General features: G+C 43.6%; 1 protein-coding gene across 1 annotated transcript in view; it reads left to right on the top strand.

Moving 5' to 3' along the window:
* UST (uronyl 2-sulfotransferase) overlaps positions 1-20,393 on the top strand; it is a 477,109-nt gene that overhangs the window by 311,862 nt on the left and 144,854 nt on the right. Inside the window, exon 5 of the mRNA XM_007943198.2 lies at positions 545-698. Coding sequence (XP_007941389.1) covers positions 545-698 — 154 coding nt within the window. The remainder of the gene's footprint in view (positions 1-544; positions 699-20,393) is intronic.

Raw genomic sequence — 20,393 nt, forward strand, 5'->3', positions numbered from 1 at the left:
CTGCCCATCCACTCATTGCAGAACACCATGCCTGGAACTGTTTGAATGAGAATTGTTTGAATTAGAACATAAAATAAATACTGTTTCACCCATAAGGCAGTCATAATTTCCCAATCAATTGAGACATTCACTGAGTGTCAATTATGTGCCTATGGGCTCTGTGCTGTGCACTGGGGCACAAAGTCAAAGACCACGTGGCCCCTGCCCTCAAGAACCCTACATCTGATAAGAAAACAAGACCAAAGTCTTTGCCTTCACACTGACTAATACCTTCATTTATGTAGTACTTTATACTATGAAACAGTCCTCACAGCTTCTCGACAAGTATGTGGGACAGGTATTACCATCTCTACTTTCTGCATGGTAATAACATGCCTGTCAGGAAACACTGCTTGTTTATTAAAGGGTTCATTGCTGTGTTAGCAGACAAGGTCATCTGCCCATATCTGTTAAGCTCCAGGCAGGCATTTTCTCCATAGGCTTTCTCTTGCTCCAGTGTGACAGTTTATAATGAGATTCTTATTTGTGTGCATGTGTGTGTTAGGTTTGGAGGAGACCAGCCTGTCTACATTAACATCATTAGAGACCCTGTCAACCGGTTCTTATCCAACTATTTTTTCCGTCGATTTGGAGATTGGAGAGGAGAACAGAATCACATGATCCGCACCCCCAGCATGAGGCAGGAGGAGCGCTACTTGGTAAGTCCTGGTACACGCCAGAAGGTGGGAACCCGGGTCAGGGCAGCACCACGAAGCTGCCACGCTCACATTCGGCTCTCGGCATGCCCTGTGACACCTCCACGGAGGTCAGCATGGAGAGGGCACTAGCTCAGGACGTTTCTCTGAAATGTTCTAGGTGACCCAGATCCTAATACACATTTCCTCAAGTGATTTTCTCTCTCTTGCTCCCTCTGTCATTTTTATTTTTTGGCTTGGTTTATCTTTAGTGCAAAGTTAGGTCCCAGAGAAGAATCAGTCTTTCATAGGGATCCTAACTAGCACTGTTGTTACAGAGAATGGATGCATTTGGGCATCTCTCTTAAAGGATCCCAAAGTCATTTCTCATACCTCTCCCCATTCAATTCCCACCAGAATCCCAGGAGGAAGGGGTGCTTTGAGTTGAGGACCCTGAGTTTCAGAAAGGAGCTGGGCCTTGCCAATCCCTACCTCCAGTAAGTAGTTCAAGCAAACCTGGAACTGGGGTCCTCCAGCTTCAAGGCCAACGTTCTTTCCACCACAGCACACATAGGACCTCCAGCTCCATGCTAGTTTGAGCCATACTCATAGTTTCCACAAGGCAAAAGTTGGAGGACAGAGTAATGCATCTTTCTCCAGTACCAGCTACACCTCTCATCCCTTTGTAAACCTGTATGGACAACAGTTTAATGAGTAGCTGAGAGGCGGAGAGCCTGGTGTTGAGGAGGCTGAAATCCTGGTTTCTGTGTCTGAGAGGACCCTGTGGGTCAACCACCCTCATCCTGGGCTCTAAGAAAACATGGACTGCTGGCCACCAGCAGAACAAGAAGTAAGTGTTGAGGGAATCACTGGAAATCTGTTTCCACTGCTAGAAACAAGCACAGCACCTATGCCCACCACGGATGGGCCACATATTGGCCTTGTAGCAAAAGTCACACTACCAGGGTAGCACCAAAGTTCTGTTTCCTCGCTTTGTTTGAAAAAAAAAAAAAAATGATGATGGAAGTGTGCATGGGGAGGATGGGAGCATTTTTGGATGATATTGCCTCAGTGTCAATTTTATGTCTTAAAACCCATGATTGGAGTTGAGAAAACTGAGATACAGTGAAGTTAAAAGTCATATCCAGGGTTATACACTAGTTAGTAGATAGTCCAAGACCAGAAGCCAAAACTTTTCATTCCTTGTTCAGTGTTTGTTCAATGATATATAATGTTTCAGTGAGATATTTTCATAGTATATTTTAAAAGTAGTTTTTACCCTTTTATTTGTCATTTTGGGGGACAAAACCCCTAATCATTTTCTTAAGTACCTGTTATGATATGGCTATATATTTTCCTTTCAGTGACAGTTACAAATTCAGAGTATAAACCGACTTACTAGAGGAGCAATGTCTTCTCACATCATCCTCATGGTTTATATTGGATCTTAATTAAGACACTTTTATGTTCTTTTACAATCATTCCATTAAATGGAGCACATTCCATTTAATCAGAAAATTTTTCAAAGTTTCTGACTCAATCTTGCAACTAAGAAAAGCTAGAACCAAGTTACAGCAGAAAATGGCTGAAAAAGCCAAGATGGGGAAATGAGTCTTACGAGTCCTGCTCTTCAAATATTAATGTAGGAGTTGAGGGGAACTCTCTGGGTTTTTCACCCTGTCAAGCATTGTTGGCATTCCTGTAAATCATCTAGCGGAGGCTTCACACATTCACAAAAACAAAAAGTTACAATCGTTAGAGAGAGAAGTTATAAACATGAGAGGAAATACCATGGCGGTTGAGTTTTTTAAAAAGCCTATAAAATGTTGAAAGTTGTTACTGCAGGCAAGTCTTATAGTTTTGAAGAGCTGGCAGCTTTATGGAGTGACTTGAGAGGTGCCAGGGACATTTCCCCACCTGGAATTCTCCCTGAAGAGATTTGGTTATGGTCGTTGTTAGCCGGCCGTCTAGTCAGCCCATGACTCACGGTGAACCCATACACAATGGGCTTGAACTGTTGTGAGTCACAGGGTTTTCACTGGCTGATTTTTGGGAAGTAGATCACCAGGCCTTTCTTCCTAGTGTGTCTTAGTCTGGAACCTCCACTGAAGCCCATTTAGCATCACAGCAACACATCAGCCTCCACTGACACATCCGTAGTAGCTGTAGGTGAGGTGCATTGGTCAGAATCGAGCCCAGGTCTCTTGCATGGCAGATGAGAATTCTACCATTGACCCGCTACCACCCCCCTAAGAGAGAACTACAAACCCTCTTTTCTAAATGTGAGCACTGTGTCCCTGGGAGGGCTCTATGTCAGAGGAGGTCATCTGATAATTTCTTAGCAAGGCCCCAGGGGTCCTGGAAGCTCCTGGAGAGAGAAATGGGGGCGCGGGGAGTGATGAGAGATCATCTGAGGGGAGACTCCTTGGTGATCTAACCCCAGGCTGACCCAGTGGGAAGGCAGCTTTTCTAGTTCAAAGGATAGTTTGTTTATCTGGAAGAAGACAGCTGATTGCCTTTTTTTAATAGCTGACACTTTTTATTCCATCTACTGGTCCCATTAGACCCTTGAAAATAAAATTATCCCCTTTCAGAGTCTGTCCTTGTTTTGGCAAGCCTGGGTGGTCTGTTGTGGGACTAAAAGAGGGTGGTTGTTTGTGTCTCAGTGGGGTGTAGGGCAGCTGGAAGGAGACCACTGTCCTTCAGTGAGGCCCTGCCTACGGGCAAGGCCTTGGAAGGGGTGCCACCTAGGCTGGGGAGGGTGTCTGGGGTCCAAAGAAGGCAGGCATGCAGGTACCCAGAGTCCAGGGCTGCCTGGAACAGGGGTACCGATTTGCCCCCATTATTCCATACCCCGGCTCTGGAGCCACGGGCTTTATCCAGTTGCCAACAATACGGGCAGTTTTGCTCCTCGCCCTGAGCCTTGCAGAGCTGCTTAGCATACAGCTGAGAGAGGGCTAGTCCTGCTCAGAGCCAGCTCGGGGGACAGAGAAGCCGGCGAGCTGAAATAGTCTCATCTGGGATGCCTAGTGGTTTGGAGGAAAATGGGAACGGGTAAAAGGATCACAGGAATTGCAGGGTCCCTGGAGACCCTGTGGAAGTTCTACACAGGTGCAGAAATGGGGTGGGTCCCAGGGTGGCTTAAGGGCCGGCCGGAAGTAGAATCCAGCCCTTAGCCCCCGACCCCATACCCCGTTCCTTGACCACTTTGTGCGTTTTCTTCCTGAGTGTGAAAGGAGAAGCGGACTGAGAACACGTGCGATGCTTTTTGTGTAAATCTACTTCGCCTAGCTTCGTCTTGCCATATCAATTCTTTATTTTAGCCATGCCCCCTATTTTCTGGAAACAACTGTTTTCTAAAAGTTCCTATTTCTTCAAAACTCTTCATTTACGTTTGTTGTTGTTATTGTTATTTGCTGTCAAGTTGGACCCAACTCATAGTGACCCCTCCTTGGGTTTCTGAGGCAGTATCACTACGGAAGTAGATTGCCCAACCGCCCTTCCAAGGAGTGGTTGGTGGGTTTGAACAGCCAGCCTTCTGGTTATCAGTCAAGAGCCTTAGGCACTACGCCACCAGAGCTCCTTCATTTTCTTTTACCAGAAAATAATTGTAAAGTCAATGTTTGCTCGAATGCAAACAAAATCCCCGGTAGCAGCCGCAGGGAGAAAAAGCCATTCTCTGGGGCTCATTCGTGCTTCCCTGTGCAGAGGCCGCGGCCTCCCTCTTTCTTGGGTTTTCAGTTAGAAGATGGGGCAAATCTTATGCCAGTATGGCCAGCTCCTGACACTTCTCCCGCTGGAGCTCAGCCTCCTTTATTTCCAGAGCCCGGAACTACCTGGCACACAGGCGTGGTTAATGAGAGTGACGGGCTCTCATGCTCAGCGACTGTTGGGGTGCAGAGGTGAGAGGGAGTGTCTGGTTCCTGCTGCAGCCTCTCCCCTTTCCACTCAAGGAGCATTCCTGACACTGGGTTTCTCCAGCTGCCGTTGCCACTCTGTCAGCTCCCATGTGTGCCCAGGCTTGCTGGTCGCCTGAAATCTGACCTCAGAAAGCTGGGTGCAGAACCATTCTGCACAGATGCCGCTTAGCACTTTCAAACTCCAAAAAAATGTCACTGTGAGGTACTGCCCAACCATTGCAACCTTACAAGGCGATCCTCCATTTGAAGAGCAGGAAAAAAAAAAAAAAGGAAGACATTTTCCCGGGAAGAAAACGGCCCCTGTGGTCATTTGTACTTGGTTTGGCCAAGAAGTGAGGAAACTAATGCATGCTTTAAAAAAAAAAAAGATGTGTGATTTACAGCTTAATTCATCAAGAATGCAGTGAATCATGTTTGCCCAGTCGGATTCTAGAGAAGCCTGACAATTGGACAGAGTCAGCAAAGGTTGTTCGAAAGCTGTGCATTTTAATCTGCTGAAAAGTTTTGGATTCTGGGAGGACTTCAGCCCTGGAAGTGTACATCTGAAAGACTCCTGTGTGGAAATTTCCACTCTGTCCCAACCCCTGTGAATGAAACCTCCAGCTCTGCTTCAGCTCCCAAAGCATATGTTTTCTTAACAAAAGAACTGGGGACTTGGATTATCAGTTTTTTAAGTATTTCAGTAAATAGCTACGTTTTCCAAGCCTTTGAAAGTATACCAGTTGTTGTCAAGTTGATTGCGGCTCACAGCAACCCTAAGCGTGTCAGAGCAGAACAGGGCTGCCAGGGATTTTCTGTGGCTGACTTTTCAGAAGTAGATCACCAGGCCTTTCTTCCAAGGCATCTTTGGGTGGACTTGAACCTCCAGTCTTTGGGTTAGTGGCTGAGTGCAGCAACCATTTGTGCCACCCAGGGCCTCCTGTGAAAGTACAGTAAGAAAGTAATGCTCTCAGCCTTCAACTAATTCAAACTTGGCTTATGCTCTGCAGGCTGAGAGAGTGGCCTCAGACATGCTCAGTTCTCAGCTGCCCTAGCTGGTGATTTGGCCAGTTACTTAACCCCTGTTGTACTAGTTAAGGTTGTGTGTCAGCTTGGCTGGGCAGGTAGGTGTAGTACTCTCCATGACTAGACTGGTAATCAACTCCATGGTGAAATCTACTGTGAGCAGCTGAGTAGCTGCCTGTGGCTATGTGGGCTGTTCTCAGTATATAAGGAGAAGCTTTAGGAATGGTCTGCTTGGCCGCTTGAACCCTGCACGTAGCAGAATCATTATTCAGCAGCCTGCCACGTTGTCTGCCGATCCTGGGACTCTTTGTGGACTTGAATCAATGGCCTGCCATGTTGTTTGGTAATATTGGGACTGTGCCATTTTTATTGGTCGACCTTGGGCTTGTCAGCTTCAGCAGCCAGCAGCTGTCTGAGTGAAGAGATGCCTCCAGCTTTAGTGGGCCCGGAGCAAGAGGCAGAGCTGAAGCCCAAGGTCGAGGGGCTTCCACACAGCCCCTAGAGCCTGGCACTTTGAACTTGGACTTAAAGCCTCCAAACTGAAAGAGTAAACACCTCTTTATTCAGCCAACCCATTTGTGGTATTTTCTGTTAGAGCAGCATGAAGTAACCAAAACATCTGTGAACCTTACTTCCCTAATCTGTACAATGGGACCATATTACCTACATTGCTTGTATCACAGGCTTGTTGGGAGGATCAAGTGAACATTCTACACAGAAGTGCTTTAAAAGCTAAAAATCCCCACAGCACATGATGGCATTAATTAATCACATTAATATCATAATCATATTAATCATAATTAGTATCAAATTAATTAACCACCCTTGGCTCTGTCAAGGGCCCCACATGACCTGGAGAGCCCATTTTTTCCTATACACCTGGAGCTTCTCTGTTCTAGGGAGGAAGCAGGGGTGCTATTTCCATACAGCTCAGCACAGGCGAGGTCAGGCCTTGACCCTTCAGGTTCCCCTCTCTGAGACCCCAGATTGCCTCCCTGAACCCTGCCTCTGGGAATTTGTTTCTTAAGGCAACTGCCTCTCTTTGTGTTCCCAGCAGCTGGAGGAGTGTTTGATCCCAGCCTGCTGGCACACAGTTGTCCCGTGTTTGTTTACTTGGAAACCTGAGCTAATGTAGGCACTAAACTATAAAGTCATCACACACACTCTCACCCTTCACAGGACTCGGAGGGCAGGTCTGCCTTCAAAGGACCACTCTGATTTGCTCCTGTGAGCCTCATGGAACACAGAGGCCAAAGGAAGACCCTACATCAGAAGGATGTCTTTACATTTGTTTGCCTTGAAATGTGTTTAAAGCAGGGGTTTTCAAGACCAAAGGCCAATTCTGGAGTTTAGCAATAACCTGAAGCTTTGGGTGAGGATGATGGGAGTATGAAGAGGCAAGGGAGGAAGACAGAAAAGAGAGGGGAGGAGGAGAGGAGATAAAGGGAGTTTGGAGAAAAGAAGAGACTAGATGGTGCAAATGGTTAACACACTTGGCTACTGACTGCAAGGTTGGAGGTTCAAGTCCACCCCCAAGGGCCTCAGAAGAAAGACCTGGTAACCTGCTTCTGAAAACTCAGCCCCTGAAAGCCCTATGGAGCACAGTTCTGCTCTGATACACGCAGGAGCCCTGTAAGGAGGAATCAACTTGACAGCAGTTGGTTTGGGTGTCTTTGGAGAGTCAGTGGGAAACCAGCAAGCTTGCACCCTGTGAGAAGAGAATGGAATGCATCCACCCACACTGAGATGTCACCAAATGACAGCCATGTGTGTGATGTGTCCCAGCTTAGAGTGTTTTCCCTCATAGAGCTGATTCGTCCTCATAGCTATCCTGGGGGCAGATATTAGCACCTCGCCTCCCCCCTTTATACACCAAGAAGGAGTCATCAGAGAGGCTGTGTGGTTGAGATCAAAGCATAAATAAGGAGGGGTTGTTCTGGACTACAAAGGAGCTCTGGTGGTGCAGTGGTGAAAGCATCTGGCTGCTAACCAGAAGGCTGGTGGTTCAAACCCACCAGCCACTCCTCAGAAGGAAGACTAGGCAATCTACTTCCATCATGATACCACCTCGGGAACCCAAGGAGGGGTCGCTACGAATTGGGACCATCTCGTGGGCAGTGTGTTGCATTTGTGTAGAAGTACTGTTGTTTCCTTGCTCCTTCAGGTTGTTGACAGAATCCAGTTCCTTGTGGTTGTAGGACTGAGATCCTACAACCCCGTTTTCTTGCCGGCTGTCAACTGAAGGCTATTCCCAGCTTCTGTAGGTGGCTGCATTCCTTGGTTTGTGACCCCCTCCTCCATCCTCAAAGCCAACAATAGCAGGTCACGTTCCTCTCACACCAAAATTCCTCCTCCTTCTCATCTAGTTAACCCAGCCAGCCAGTGTTCTCTGATTTTAAGGACTCATGGCATTGGGCCCACCCGGATAATCCAGCATTGTCTCCCCATCTGAAAGTTTGTAACCTTAATTACATCTGCAAATCCCTTTTTCCATATAAGGTAACAAGTTCACAGTTATAAGGATTAGGATGTTAACACATTGAGGACCCTTAATCTGTCTTCCACAATGCCACCAAGGACTGTTCCCACAGCAGGGACTGAGGGCAAGAACCCCTGTGGAGGGAGGTGGTCACATAGGCGTTCTGAGGCTTCGCCTGTCCCACTGTCTTGTTCTCTACAGCTGCCGTAACCGAAATACCACAAGTGGGTGGCTTCAACAAACAAATTTACTCTCTTACCGTTTAGGGGGCTTGACGACCCAGTTCAGAGTGTCAGCTCTGGGGGAGGCTTTCTCTCTGTGTGTCTTATCTAGGAGGGTCCCAGCACAGGGACCCTGGGTCCAAAGGACGCACTCTGCTCACAAGCTCTTTCCTGGTGGTGTAGGGCCTCAAGCTCTCTGCTCCCTTCTCTTTCCTTTTGTCTCTTGTAAGATAAAAGGTGTCACACCCCAGGGAAGCTCCCATTGCATCACATCAGGGCTATGATAGGCCTCAGGGTGTTGCATCCCACCCTTATCCTCTCACACCTGGTCAGCTTATCACATCAGATCACATCATGGGATATCGTTACATATCTGCCACATTGCATCATTCTGTAACTGCTAAACCACTGAGAATCATGGCGCAGACAAGTGGACATAAATTCTGGGGGGACACAGTTAAATCCATGACACCTACTCACAGGTGGAGAGCCCACTCCTAGTTTCCTTTAGTCCACTGTGCCTGGAGGGCACCAAGCATGGCTTTCTCCTCCCTGTCTCTGCAGCCAAGGAGCTGGTCATACATTTGGTCTTTTCTGCTTCTGCTAATGACTCATATTCATCCACCTGTCCAGTCAGTCAGTCAGTCAATAAATACTGTTTTAGTACTTTCTGCGTGGCAGGTGGAGCCCCTGCATGGTGCAAACAGTTAACATGCTCAGCTGCTAACCAGAAGGGTCCAGGTTCAAGACTACCCAAAGGTGCCTTAGAAAAACGGCCTAGTGCCACTCCTTGGAAGGAAGGTTGGGCAATCTACTTCTGTAGTGATACCGCCTCGGGAACCCAAGGAGGGGTCGCTGTGAGTTGGATCCGACTCCACCGCAGTGAGTTTGGGTCGGTTTTGGATCTACTTCCAAAAAATCAGCCCTGGAAAATCTGATGGAGCACAGCTCCACTTTGATACCTGGGTATGATTCAACATCTTCTTGACTTACAACTGGTTTTGATTAAAGCTCTGGAGGAAGAAGTGTTTCAGATGAAATAACACATTAGAAAATGTGCAAATGCCTCAGCGTCCAGGGCCTACTCTGTGGTGAGCAACCCAGTTTGCTTGGAGCAGAGGGATCCGGGGGCTGAGGAGTGTTGGGACGATGAAGAGATTATCCAGCTATCCCCATGGAGGGGAAGCCGCTGCTAAACCAGGTTTGCCTGGCTTGCGCTGGCGATTTAAGGCCCTAGCAGGAGCTTCAGCAACAAGGGCTGCCAGAGGCCAGGCAGGTGCATCCCGATGGCCACCTGTCAGCTGAGCACATGGGCTTGGCCTCCGCCCAGTACTGTGAGTCAGCAGAATGGTCCGCAGCCATGTTTACTAAGGCCTCAGGTCTCAGCCAGGTTGCTCCGTTTGACTCGAGGACAACAACAACGAGGAGCTTTAAAACAGCCTGAAGCCTGGGCCCCACACCCAAAGCTGCTGCTTTAATTGGTTGCTGGTGCAGCCCCTTAAAGCCCCTAAAGCGAGAACATCACAGCAATTCTTGGCTGTACTTGCAGGAGCCCTTTTCACTAGACACACCCCTGAATACCAAGGGGAAGCTTACTTTCCCCATCCTCTGCCCACCTGGACAAAAGGCTGCATTTGTTCTTCCCCTCAAAAAGTTTCTATTCCTAAGGCTTTTAGTTCAGTCAATAAGTTTGATCGTAGCACGCAAGATTTGTTCTACAGTGAAACCTGTACGAACCCACACTCAACTAACCTGCCTTGTTTTCCTGGCTCTCACAAGTTTTCCGCCTTTGACAGGGTACAGTCTTACCACGTCTCTATCGCTCATTTTGGTGGAAAATACTTGAGTTTTCCTTCTCTGATGGGGTTCCGCCTTACACAGGTTCCGGCTTTCTTAGGTTTTACTGCGTTTATAAATACTCTGTAATATGTCTTAAGCCCTACCTTCTTCTAAATGAAAGTGGATAATATTATTTTACAGAAACCAAAGAATATATTATAACTCTACATCACTTAGGAAGCCATGCTTTAGGCAATTTGATAAATAAAAATATTTTAGTATGAGGACAAGGAGCTCTGACTGCTAACCAGAAGATTGGCGGTTCAAACCCACCAGCCACTCTGTGGAAGGAAGAGTGGGCTCTCTACTTCCATAAAGATTTACTGTCTTGGAAACCCAAAGGGGGTCACTATGAGTCAGAATCAATTCGATGGCAGTGAGAGTTTGAGCATGAAGGTACCTTTTTACTTAGGTCAACACTGCATGTCAAATCCACTGCCAAAGAGACATTGCCACTCTTTAAGTGCAGGGCAATTATACAATACATATAAATGGTAAGTAAAAAGACATATAACCACACTTTTGTGACTATAACCACACTTTTAATACAGTGTCCTTTAAAGCAATGTCCTTTAAATGCAGCCAGGGAGCTAGATATTTAAAGAAGCTATGAGATGAGGATTTAAATAAAGTGAGAAACTAATGGTCCCATTTATCCGTGTTAAGATTTTGAATTTCATATCCTACACTTGTTTTGAGAGAAGCTCGCACACCCCTGCAGTTGTCCTCAATTTGCTTTGCCATTTGTAATATTTTTTTTTCTCTGCCCAACTGTTTTGCATACACAGCATAAACTCTCCAAAGACTGACTGACCTCCAAATGTGTTCTTAAAAATATTTTGCAAAGTCTGAAGACAGGAAAAGTAACTGTAAAACATCTGAGAGATTTATTGGAATCTCAGCTTGAATTCTAATTGCAAGTACTTATGAAAATGTCAATATTAACATGAAATATTTGGCAGTTTATTCTGATAAATGTAAATTAGATAGTGTGTAATTGGGAAAAAGCTTGCTTTGCTCGGGCCAAAACAGGTCTCAGCATCTGTTAGCTGCAGCAGCCTTGCCCTCTAATGGCTGGAAACTGAAGGACAAGTCTAAATATTTGTAGGGGCCAAAATACATGGTATAAATACACTGTCAAACATAACTAAAGATGCACAAACACCACAATACAAGATAGATGACTGGGACCTCCTAAAAACTACACATTGATGTGCATCAAGAGATTTCATCAAAAGAAATCAAAATTAATGGAAACAATCAGTCCTAGCGACTGGTACACCACCCGATCTGCAACCTATACAACCATGAGACCAGAAGAACTAGATGGTGCCCAGCTACCACTGCCATCCACTTGGAAGGGATGTAGGAGATCCTGCATAAAGAGGGAGAACAATGTGGAACAAAACTCAAAATCATTTGGAGGCAAAAAAAAAAAAAAGGTGGGGACCAGGCTTGCTGGTCCAATAGAGCCTGGTGTAACCACTGAGACTATGGCCCCTAGCTGCCCTTCAGGTCTGGAATTGAACCCACAACTGTGGTTTCCAGCCAAACAAAGTACAGGCATGTGAGTTAAACATTTACCTCAAGTAGACACACGCCCTGGAGAGAACAATCATGGGAGAAGGAAGGGCTGCTTATGCACAGGGAGATAGCTCAGGGTGCGGAAGAGTATGAAGGGATGGACTGGGAGGAGGTAACTATGGGGAGGAAGTGGGAGGGGAGCTGCTGCATTGTAAATTTTGGTCAATGACATGAGACAAAGTATATGTGAACTGCTGTATGAAAAGTGAATTTACTCTGTAAATCTTCACCCAAATCCTAATAAAAAAAAAAAAAGAAAAAAAAGAGATTTCACCAAAAGAGTGAAAGGAAAACCCAGAGAGTGGGAAAAAAAATTTGGGGACAATATGTCCCGCAAGAGGCTAAACACTAAAGTTTATAGAAAATTTCAGCACCTCAACAACAAAAAGATAAATAAAAAATGGGCAGAGGACATGAACAGACACTTCACCAAAGACAACATTCAGACAGCTAACAAACACCCGAAGAAATGCTTGCTATCATTAGGCATTAGAGAGATGCAGATTAGACAATGAGATACCATCTCCCCCCAGCAACAATAGCAAAGTTCAAAACAGAAAACAACAAATGCTAGCTAGGGTGTGGAGAGACTAGAACCCTCGTACACTGCTGGTGGGGCTGTAAAATGGAGCAGCCATTGAGGAAAATATGTGCTTCCTCACATGATCCAGCAATCCCACTAAGAGGTATATATCCTACAAAAATAGTCATGACAGGAACAGACATATGCACACCCATTTTCATCACAGTACTATTTACATTGGAAAAGGTGGAAAAACCTAAATGCCCGTCAGTGGATAAATGGATAAACAACCTACGGTATAGAAATATAGGGGAATACTATGCAACATTATTGTTGTTGTTGTTTGCCCTCAAGTTGGACCCGACTCATAGCAACCCCCTCCTTGGGTTTCCAAGGCAGTATTATTATGGAAGTAGATTGCCCCATCTTCCTTCCAAGGAGTGGCTGGTGGGTTTGAACCACTAGCCTTCTGGTTAGCAGTCAGGTGCCTTAGGCACTACACTACCAGAGATCCCTATGTAACATTAAAGAATGTTAAATGAAACATCTCATAACATGGATGAATCTAGAGGACATTATGCTGAGTGAAATTGTTGTTGTTATGTGCCGTTGAGTGAAATTAGTCCTTTACAATAGAACAAATATTGTATTGTTGTTGTTAGGTGCCATTGAGTTGGTTCTGATTCATAGTGACCCTATGTACAACAGAACAAAACATTGCCCGGTCCTGTGCCATTCTCACAATCATTGCTATGCTTGAGCTCATCATAGCCACCACGGTGTTGGTCTGTCTCATTGAGGGTCTTCCCCTTTTTTGCTTACCTTCCACTTTACCAAGCATGATACCTTCTCCAGGGAATGGTCCCTTCTGACAACATGACCAAAGTAGTTGAGACGAAGTCTTACCATCCTCTCTTCTAAGGAGCATTCCGGCCACTCTTTTTGCAGGACAGGTTTGTTAGTTCTTCGGGCAGTGCATGGTACTTTCAGTATTCTTCACCAACACCACAACTCAACAGCATCGATTGTCCTGCAGTCTTCCTTATTCATTGTCCAGCTTTCACATGCATATGAAGCTATTGAAAACACCATGGCACACCATAGTTGGGTGCATCTTAGTCTTCAAAGTAACATCTTTGCTCTTTAACACTGAAGAGTTTTCTTGCAGCAGATATGCCCAATACAATACACTGAATGATTTTTTTTTTTTTTTTAAATAGGGTAGTTCTGTGTTCAATTTTGTTAAAAACTTTTTATTGTGATTTGGGTGAAAGTTTGCAGAGCAAATTGGTGTTTCATTCAACAATTCATAGACATTTTGTTTCATGACTTGACTATCGTTTCATTTCTTGACTGTTGCTTCCGTGGGCATTTATTGTGAATCCAAGTAAAACAAAATCCTTGACAACTTCAGTCTTTTCTCCATTTATCATAATGTCACTTATTGGTCCAGTTGTGAAGATTTTTATGTTCTTTATGTTGAAGTGTAATCCTGAAGACTGTAGTCTTTGATCTTCATCAGTAAGTGCTTTAAATCTTCTTCACTTTCAGCAAGTAAGGTTGTGTCATGTGCATATCACAGGTTGTTAATGAGTCTTCTTCTAATCCTGATGCCATGTTCTTCTTCATATAGTCCTGCTTCTCATATTATTTGCTCAGCATACAGATTCAGTAAGTAGGGGGAAAGAATACAACCCTGACGCACAACTTCCCTGATTCTAAACGATAAGGTATCCCCTTGTTCTGTTTGAACAACTGGTTCTTGGTCTGTGTACAGGTTCCTCATTAGCACAATTAGATGTTCTGAAATTCCCATTCTTAGCAAATTTATCCATAATTTTTTGTGATTCACACAGTCAAATGTCTTTGCATAGTCAATAATATACAGGGAAACACCTTACTGAATTTCTGGCAGTTCCTTGTCAATAGACTGCTGCAACCATTTTTGTGTTGTCTTCAGCAAAATTTTACTTGCATGTGATATTAATGATATTTTTGGATAATTTCCACTTTCTGTTTCATACAAATATTTTATAAGACCACTATTATAAAAAGTCAAGGAAAAGTTTTCACACAAAAAGAAATATTCTTTGATACTTATCAGGGGTGGAAGAGGAAGGGAGGGTGAACCACCAACTAAACTAGTGGGTAGACACATTACCATGGGTGAAGAGGAAGGCAGTATAAAATAGCAGAGAGGTAAAAATAAAAGCACTAAATACTTTTGACTAGGAGGAGGACAGAAACTAAGAGGGCAGGGTTGACCATTTGTCACCATATGGAGGGCCTCTTCTGAAAGCATGAGGCATGGTATAAATATTAGCCTAAGCATATCTTCAAAGTAGGTGATTAGATGGGTGCTGAGGAGCAGAGAGCCATGAGTGTGCTAAGTGCCTTAGAGCTCGAGGACTATGTTCAACAGAAACACATATGTTATTGCTGTTAGCTCCCCTCAAGTCAGCCTCCAACTCACAGCAACCCCATGCACAACAGAACAAATGCTGCCTGGTCCTGCCCCATCCTCATGATTGGTTATGGGTTGGACTGTTGGTATCCGCAGGGTTTTCATTGGCTGATTTTCAGTTGACCATCAGGCCCTCCGTCCTAATCCATCTTAATTTGGAAGATCTGCTGAAACCTGTTTGGCATCATCGCCACACACACCCCTCCAGTGACAGACGGGTGATGGCTGCGTATGAAGTGCATTGGCCATGAATGAACCCAGGTCTCCCTCATGGAAAACAAAAACTTACCACTGAACCACCACTGTCTCTGTGGAACACAAAGAATAGATGTCCCTGGACTGCCAAAGAATGAACGAGCCTAAGAACACTTCTTAGAAATGAGGGTGGTAAGACTTCATCTCATGTACTTTGGCCATTTTGTCAGGAGGGACCAGTGCCTGGAGAGGGAGGTCATGCTTGGGAAAGCAGTGACAAAGAGGAAGAGCCTGGATGAGATGGATTGACACAGTGGCTGCCAGTGAGCTCAAGCACAGCAACAGTGGTGAGGATGGTGCAGGAAGGGGCAGTGTTCCTTTCTCTTGTACAGGGGTTTGCTATGAGTCGGGACCAACTGGAGGGTACCTAACAGCAATCTCCTGAAATGCAATTGAAAGGAGCTTCTAATATTAGGATATTGAAATACCTGGGAAAGTTAAAGAATAATCAACTTTGGAAATTGTGCCAGTACCGGCTCCCAATCAACTAGATTCACAGGCAACATTTAACAAACTATTTTAGGTCCCTTTTATTATCGAGAGGCACTTTGGTGCTGTAGTGGGTAAGGCGTTTGGCTGCTAACCAGAAGGTCAGTGGTCCAAACCCATCAGCCGCTCCACAGAAGGATGTTTCAGTTACCTAGTGCCGCTCTGACAAGAAGATACCCCAAATGGGATGTTTTAACAAACAAGAGTTTATTCTCTTAGAGTTTGGAGGCTTTAAGTCCGAGTTCAAAGTCCCAGGCTCTAGGGGCTGGGTGAAAGCCCCTCAAACTTGGGCTTCAGCTCTGCCTCCTGCTCCCGGCCCACTGAAGCTAGAGGCTTTTCTTCACTCAGACAGCTACTGGCTGCTGACACTGAGAAGCCCAAGGTTGATAGGTAAAAAGGCACAGTTCCAATGTTACCAAACCACACAGCAGGCCATTAATTCAAATCCATTGAAAGTCCCAAGGTTGGCAGAGCATGGCAGGCTGCTGTACAATGACACGTCTACATGCAGGATTCAGGTGTGCTACAAGCTAGAGACTGATCCCCAAGGCTTCTCCTTATATACAGGAAGCAGAGCACATCCCTCAGCTGCTCACACCATGGAGTTGATTACCAGTCTCGTCATGGGGAATACTACATCTAGCTGTCCAGCCACTCAACCAGGCCCAGCCAAGTTGACACACAAACTTAACTACCACAAGAGAAGATGGGGTGATCTACTTTTGTAAAGATTTACAGTTTTGGAAACCCAGTGGGGGTCGCTATGAGTCGTAATCAACTCAATGGTAGTGAGTTATTATAGAAGAATGAATATCACAGACAGGGTAGAAATGATACAGTAGATGTGTTTTCCCTGGAGTTTCACAGGAAGTTTGGTTCTATCTCATGTGACACTTAAATTGATCTTCCAGGAAAGCAGCCAGGAAATGAGTGGAATGGGTGGAGACTCAACTGGCCACAAAACCATGCAGACATTAGAGGCGCAGACCACTATTCCTCTGCCCATGGTTAAAAATAATCAAAACTCCTTGAAATTTGAACATATGGCTTATTCTGAACAGTTATTCTATATGCATATAGGGAAACTTTTGATTCCAGAAATAGCAAATGGCTCAAAGAAGGTAGGTACAATGGGCCTTATAAAGAGAAGAGGGAAAATGATGGAAGATCAACAATTTGGGTAATCTTACCAAGATTGATTGAACCCTGCCTTCCCCCTTACTAAGGAGCTCTGACCAAATGGTCAGCAATTCAAACCCACCAGCTGCTCTGCAGGAGAGGAGGCAGTCTGCTTCTGTGAAGACTGATAGCCTTGGAAACTCTGTAGGGTCACTATGATTCAGAATTGAGTCAGTGGCAGTGGGTTTGGTTTTTGGTTTTCACCCTTCACTAAGATCAACTTATAATCAGGTTAGCAGCCAAGCACTTTAACACTTTGCCACCAAGGTTCCTTCAATTATGACAAAGGATTGATAATTAAAGATATAAGAGCTTTTTATACATGAGAAGGAAATAAAAAATAACTCTACTTCCTCAATTGAAAAATTACATATAAAATTCAATTCAATAAATGTGAAACGTTGTTTAACTTCATTCATAATTTGTTTAATGCTACAAACTAAAGCAATAAACCACCTTTATTTCAAATTGGTAGAAAGTGTAATCATTGGTGTGCTGGTAAATGTTTAACACCTGCCTCTCTGGAGGGAAGGGCTGATTTGTAACATTTGCCAATTTCTAAGGCATTGACTGCTTACCAGAAGGTTGGCAGTTCAAACTCACCAGTTGCTCCACAGAAGGAAGGTGGGGCAATCTACTCCTGTAAAAATTTACCACCTTGGAAACCCAGTGGGGGTTGCTATGAGTCAGAATCAACTTGATGGCACCAGGTATGGCATAAATAGTTCAGGCTGCTAACATGACGTCATTGAAGCAGCAGACTTATGAGATGACCAGTTGTCTCCTAGAAGCCATTACAAGCCAGCTACAGCACATCTCTGATGTATATTCAGAGCCATCAAGGGTGCGTCATGATGGATCTGTCCATATATTTCTCATGTCGTGATTCTGGGACTGTGGGTTATGTTGTGCACTGTTCAATTCATGAGGTACCTTTCACATTATAGTATAAGTGAATGACTCCACCAAATTTGTTTAGGACACAGTCTATGGGAGTGTGTGTGACAACATTGAGGGAATGTCTAGAAAGAAAATTTATAATACTTATAAAAAATCATAAATATTTTATATCCTCTGACCCTGCAACTCCACATTTACTAATCTATCCTTAGAAATTAGTCAAAGATTTATGTAAAACAAAGTTAATTGTGTTATCACAGCAAATTTTTTTCAAACTAACATTTTGATAATAAAAATTATTTTTGTGTGTATAATAAAAAAAAAGTGCAGCATGTTGTTGTTGTTGTTATGTGCTGTTGAGTCTGACCCAACTCATAGTGACCCCTTCTTGGGTTTCCAAGGTGGTATCACCATGGAAGTAGATTGCCCCATCTTCCTTCCGAGGAGTGGCTGGGGGGTTTGAACTGCCAGCCTTCTGGTTAGCAGTCAGGAGCCTTAGGTACTACGCTACCAGAGCTCTTAAAGTACAGCATACTCATATGAAAGATATTATACAATAATTAAGCACTTAAGCATGATAACTGATATGAGAATGTAGTTGGGGGAGGAAAAAAAAAAAGAAAATTATATATACCAATATAAAAACTCTCAATTTTGCATTAAAAAAAATGGTGGAGGGAAATAGTCTGAAATATTAACAATAGATGTCTCTGAGTAGGGATCATTCCATAACAGTACATAAACAGTTTCCTTGTTCCATTTTGCTACATAATGTTCCATGGTATTGCAGTTGCACAATTTATTTAGCAGTTCCTCTATTAATGGACATTTAAGTCATTTCCAGTCTTCTACTGTTACATGCAGTGCTGTGACGAATGGCCTCACTCACACATCATTGGTCTTCTTGCTAGTTGCCGTTGACTCCGTTCTGACTCATGACAAGCAGTCATTTGTGTAGGAAGGATAAATTCCTCAAAGTGGGATTACTGGTCACAGGGCCTGTATTTTGGTAATCCCAACAGAATTGCCGAATTGTCCCTCATGGAGGCTGCTCTGGTTTATACTTCCATCTTTTTTCCTGTCGCTCCTCCACAGTGTTTTTAAACATCTCATCAGTCTGATAGAAGAGATTTTAGGTTGCCTTTCTCTCTCTCTGAGTGAAGGTGAGCATCTTTCCATGTGTTTAACCCTTTCTCATCATATCCTTGCCCATTTTGCGAACAGTTTTATTTGTAAAATCTCATTTAAAAATTATGTGAATTAACGTATAGCTTTGTGATATGAATTGCATTTTTTTTTCCTAGTTTGTAATTTCTTGTTATTTTCTTTCCTTGCCATGAATAGATTTTTTCTTTTTTAAAAAATTTCTTTGTGGTCAAATCCATCAATCCTTTTCTTTATCATGCCTTTTTAAGTTTTGTGTTACATTTAGAAAGATCTTTGCTCTGTGACTATAAAAGCATTCTCCCTGGTACCTTACAGGCTCATGTTGTGCTTATTGTTTAAATTAAAATTATTGATATGTCTGAAATTTATCCTGGTGTTGAATGTAACATACCAGCCCAAGTGTCTTCTTATCCCAAGATGGGTGCCAAATCACCCAGCAACATTTTAGAATAATTCATCTTGGCACCAGTAATCTAAAGTGTCACCTTTATCATATAAAAAATTCTTGCTTTGTTCATGTGCAAGAGTGCATTCATTACTCATGCACACTCACACACACACTACCATTACATAATATACATTTTATTATCCAGCAAAACCAATCTCTGCTCATTCTTCTTTCTCCCAAATAGTCCTAGCACTTTGCCTTTGTCAATTTTTTCACAGGAACTTTAAAATCAGCCTGTTTAGTCTCCCACCTACCCGCTCTCCCACACCATCCATGCCAGAAACATAACCAGAAAGCCTTATTGTCATTTTCATTGGGTTTGCATTAAGATTTAGATTAATTTAGGGAGAAGTGATATCTTCATCCTGTCTTATTATTCAAGAATTTATTTTCCCTTTCCATTTGTTCAAATCCCTCAGTAGTCTTTTAAAGTTGTTGTTTTTTCTTTTCCTCTAGATCATCATGTTAAGTGTATTTTTATCTTTTTTGTTATTGTTGTATATTATTATTTGTTATTGTTGTTGTTAAGTGCCATCGAGTCATCTCCAACTCATAGCGGCCCCTCCTTGGGTTTCCGAGGCAGTATCACTACAGAAGTAGATTGCCCAACCTTCCTTCCGAGGAGTGGCTGGTGGGTTGGAACTGCCAACCTTCTGGTTAGCAGTCAAGTGCCTTAGGCATTATGCCACCAGAGCTCCCATATTACTATTACTGTTACTAATTTCTGTAAATTGTCTGACTCAGTCTCTTACTGAATTCTCTTGGCATTTGTAAATGGATTTCCAGTAGATTCTTTTTAGTTTTACATATATAATAATATTCCAGCTAATAAGGATCATTTTATTTCCTTCCTTGTCCCAATATTTATAACTCTTATCCAGTTGATTTTGCTAGTATCTCCAGACTAATATTAAATGTAAGGGTGACAAGAATCAGCTTCTTATAGAAGACAGATAATTGAAGTAAACATTAAATAGCTAATTGGCAACTTTTATTTATCTCTACTTCTCTACTTAAACTCTAACAGTTTAATGTTAAGGTCTCAAACTTTTTGGGATTTCATTTTAGGGAGAATATAAGCAATAGAAATCTCAATGTCTAATTACAGAAACACTTATGGAAAAAGACAAAGAAGTATTTCCTTGGCTCCTCCCCATCCATTTGTAACTTAGATGTCATTTATGGTAACTCACAAGCTCAAGGCTACATTTGCCACCAGCCCGCTTTTCCAGCCTGTGAAAGACAT

The sequence above is a fragment of the Orycteropus afer genome, unplaced genomic scaffold (assembly GCF_000298275.1).
Source record: "Orycteropus afer afer isolate SDZICR_OR568_19922 unplaced genomic scaffold, OryAfe1.0 scaffold00101, whole genome shotgun sequence".
In the NCBI taxonomy this organism is placed as follows: Eukaryota; Metazoa; Chordata; class Mammalia; order Tubulidentata; family Orycteropodidae; genus Orycteropus; species Orycteropus afer.